General features: G+C 45.2%; 2 protein-coding genes across 2 annotated transcripts in view; both read left to right on the plus strand.

The window, feature by feature from the left end:
* LOC104989533 (UDP-glucuronosyltransferase 1-1-like) overlaps positions 1-3642 on the plus strand; it is a 129344-nt gene that overhangs the window by 36472 nt on the left and 89230 nt on the right. The gene's annotated exons all lie outside the window — the stretch shown is intronic.
* The window catches only part of LOC104989538 (UDP-glucuronosyltransferase 1-3-like), a 6976-nt gene continuing 3348 nt past the window's right edge, over positions 15-3642 (plus strand). Inside the window, exon 1 of the mRNA XM_010841243.1 lies at positions 15-300. Coding sequence (XP_010839545.1) covers positions 208-300 — 93 coding nt within the window. The 5' untranslated portion in view covers positions 15-207. The remainder of the gene's footprint in view (positions 301-3642) is intronic.

A 3642-nucleotide genomic window follows, 5' to 3' on the forward strand; every position in this document is an offset into this window, starting at 1 on the left:
GAGAGTGAACTAGAATGTTCCCTAGAGGGAGCAGCAGGTCAGAAGAGTTTTTCCAAGATAAGGGGAGCGGGTAACCGTTCCCTGGGTGAAATCAGAGGTGATGAAACACAGGCATGGAGTTATTCTGTAATGATTAATGTTCAGAGGGCACGCTGCCTTCCAATGACATGCCATTTTGCTTAAGTGACTTGATGATAAGATAAAGATATGCGAACAAATATAGGTGGCACAGCCCCACCAGCGACGGAGCACCTTCTGGTTTGTGCGGAGATGGCCCTGGGACTGCAGCTTCGGCGGCAGGTGCTAGCTGGACTCCTGCTCTGTCTGTGCACCAGGCGATGGGCCGAGGCTGGGAAGGTGCTGGTGGTCCCCATGGAGGGCAGCCACTGGCTCAGCATGCGGGAGGCTGTGAGGGAGCTCCACGCCAGAGGTCACCAGGCAGTGGTCGTTGCTCCGGAGGTGAATATGCACATCAAGGCAGAGGACTTTTTCACCATGAAAACCTACGATATTCCCTACACACAGGACAAATTTGATTCCCTCATGAAGACTCATGTACATATGCTTTTTGAAAGAGTACATTGGGTAACGATGTTTTTGAAAACTATGGCATCTTTGAAAAAAGCGTCTTTACTCTTTGAAAGGTCTTGTGAGGGGCTGCTGTATAATAAGGATCTAATCAGGCACCTGAATGCCAGTTCCTTTGATATGGTTTTAACGGACCCTGTTCACCCCTGTGGAGCAGTGCTGGCTAAGTACCTGTCCATTCCTGCTGTGTTTTTCTTGCGTTCAGTTCCCTGTGACTTAGATGTTGAGGGCACAGCATGCCCAAACCCTTTCTCTTATGTTCCTCGGTTATTAACAATGAATCCAGACCACATGACATTCTTCCAAAGGGTCAAGAACATGCTCTACCCTCTGAGCCTGAAGTACATTTGCCAGGTTACCTTCACTCCTTATGAACGTATGGCCTCTGAGCTTCTTCAGAGAGATGTGTCGCTGGTGGAGATTCTTGCCTCTGGATCCGTGTGGCTGTTCAGAGGAGACTTTGTGATGGACTACCCGCGGCCCATCATGCCCAACATGGTGTTCATTGGGGGCATCAACTGTGCCAACAGGAAACCTTTATCTCAGGTATGTATTGCTGCTTTTGTTCAATCAGTGCTCCTAGTGGAGCACAATCTTTGAATTAAAAAATTTTTAAAAAACTTTTTCACCACACTGCAACCTAAGGCCCTTGCAGTGAAATGGATGGTTCCAATCACTAGACCAACAGGGAATTCCCAAGTGGAACATATTTAAAAAGAACAGCCTACTTCCACGTGCTTACTTAGCTACTGATCTTTCTAAAGATTTCTACCTTGCATTCTCCTTTGAACAGTCTTTGTTGAGACATTATTAAAGTGCTCCAGGAGTGTAGTGTAGGTTTGTGATGGAATTTGAGATGAATGAGAGGCAGGGGTGAAGGTCCATGTTAGGTTTGACAAGGAATGGGGTGGTTTGACCATGATTGTCCTTTCATACAGCCTCTGTTGTAATGTTCGTGCAGTTTTCTCAATCAAGTAGGAGCCAAGAACTTGAGCTGTGAATCCACCGTCATGGGTTTTTTGCTTGGGGGTGTTCAACTGGAGGAGGAGAGAATTGGCAAATACATTTATTGTCCTGATACTTCATCGTGGTTTTGTCTTGGAAATATATTGGGTGTGATCACTGGAGACTTCAACCCCAAAAGGCAGCAGAATTTCAGAGAGGTTGAATAAATAGAGTGGAAGGGAGACAAAACCGGAGATGGAAGTCGGGTTCTCTGTGATCAGAGAGAGGAATAATTGAGCCAAGTTTCTTGAGATGGAGCTATGCTGACCAGAAGTTTTCTGACCAGGAGTTGGGGTCTGGAGTAAAGTGGGGGGATGTACAGAGTTGAATGGCGTGTCAGATGGGTGCTCAGCATGGGCCACTGAGGTCCTCAAGGGCTAGTGGTGGGGGCCGGAGAGGAGGTCAAACTGAGCCAAGAGCACAGTGAAGGTGGTGACAGGGATGCTGAGAACTGAGAACAGGAAGGGACCGAGCACATCACCACGCCTACCGCAGCCCAGTCACCAACCCTGCATTTCTATGGTGCAAGCTACAGCTTCCCTCATAGTTTCAGAGTCTGCTTATATTAACCCTGAATTATTGTTGTTGTTGTTCAGTTGCCAAGTTGTGTCCAACAGTTTGTGGCCCCATGGACTGCTGCACACCAAGCTTCCCTGTCCTTCACTATCTCCCGGAGTTTGCTCAAACTCATGTCCATGGAGTCAGTGATGACATTCAGCCATCTCATCCTCTGTCTTCCCCTTCTTCTTCTTCCCTAAGTCTTTCCCAGCATCAGGGTCTTCTCCAATGAGTCAGTTCTTCTCATCAAGTGGCCAAAGCACTGGAGCTTCAGTTTTAGCAGCAGTCTTTCCAGGGAATATTCAGGATTGATTTCTCTTAGGATTGACGGGTTTGATTTCCTTGCTGTCCAGGGGAGGCTATGCAGTCTTCTCCAGCACCACAGTTCGAAAGCATCAGCTCTTCAGTGCTCAGGCTTCTTTATGGTCCAACATTCACATCCATATATGACTGCTGGAAAAACCATAGGTTTGACTGTATCAACTTTTGTTGGCAAAGTGATGTCTCTGCTTTTTAATACACAGTCTAGTTTTGTCATAGCTTTTCCTCCAAGGAGCAAGCGTCTTTTGATTTTGTGGCTATAGTCACCATCCACAGTGATTTTGGAGCCCAAGAAAATAAAATCCGTCAGTGTTTCCACTTTCCCCCCATCTATTTGCCATGATCTTAATTTTTGAATGCTGAGTTTTAAGCCAGCTTTTTCACTCTCCTCTTTCACTCTTATCAAGAGACTCTTTCATCTTCTTCATTGTCTGCCATGAGTGTGGTATCATCTGCATATCTGAGGTTGTCGATATTTCCCCTGGCAATCTTGATTCCAGCTTGTGATTCAAGCTGTGTGGCATTTCGCATGATGTACTCTATATATAAATTAAATAAGAAGGATGACAATATACAGCTTTGACATGATCATTTCCCAATTTTGAACTAGTTAGCTGTTCCATGTTCAGTTCTAACTGTTGCTTCTGGACCCACATACAAGTTTCTCAGAAGGCAGGTAATGTGGTCTGGTACTCCCATCTCTTTAAGAATTTTCCGCATGGTTGTGATCCACAGAATCAAAGCCTTTCAAGTAGTCATGAAGCAGAAGTAGATTTTTTTCAGGAATTCCCTTGCTTTTTCTATGATGCAGTGGATATTGGTAATTTGATCTCTGGTTCCTCTGCCTTTTCTAAATCCAGCTGTACATCTGGAAGTTTTCAATTCACATATTGTTGAAGGATTTTGAGTATTGCCTTGCTAACATGTGAAATGAGCACAATTGTGCAGTAGTTTGAACATTCTTTGGCATTGTCTTTCTTTGAGGTTGGAGTGTAAACTGAGCTTTTCCAGTCCTGTGGCCCTTGCTGAGTTTTCCAAATTTGCTGGTGTAATGAGTGCAGCACTTTAGCAGCATCAATTTTAGGATTTGCAATCGCTCAGCTGGAATTCCATCACCTCCAATAGCTTTGTTTATAGTGATTCTTCCTAAGACCTGCTTGACTTCACAGT

This window comes from Bison bison, unplaced genomic scaffold, assembly GCF_000754665.1.
Source record: "Bison bison bison isolate TAMUID 2011002044 unplaced genomic scaffold, Bison_UMD1.0 scf7180017864158, whole genome shotgun sequence".
In the NCBI taxonomy this organism is placed as follows: domain Eukaryota; kingdom Metazoa; phylum Chordata; class Mammalia; order Artiodactyla; family Bovidae; genus Bison; species Bison bison.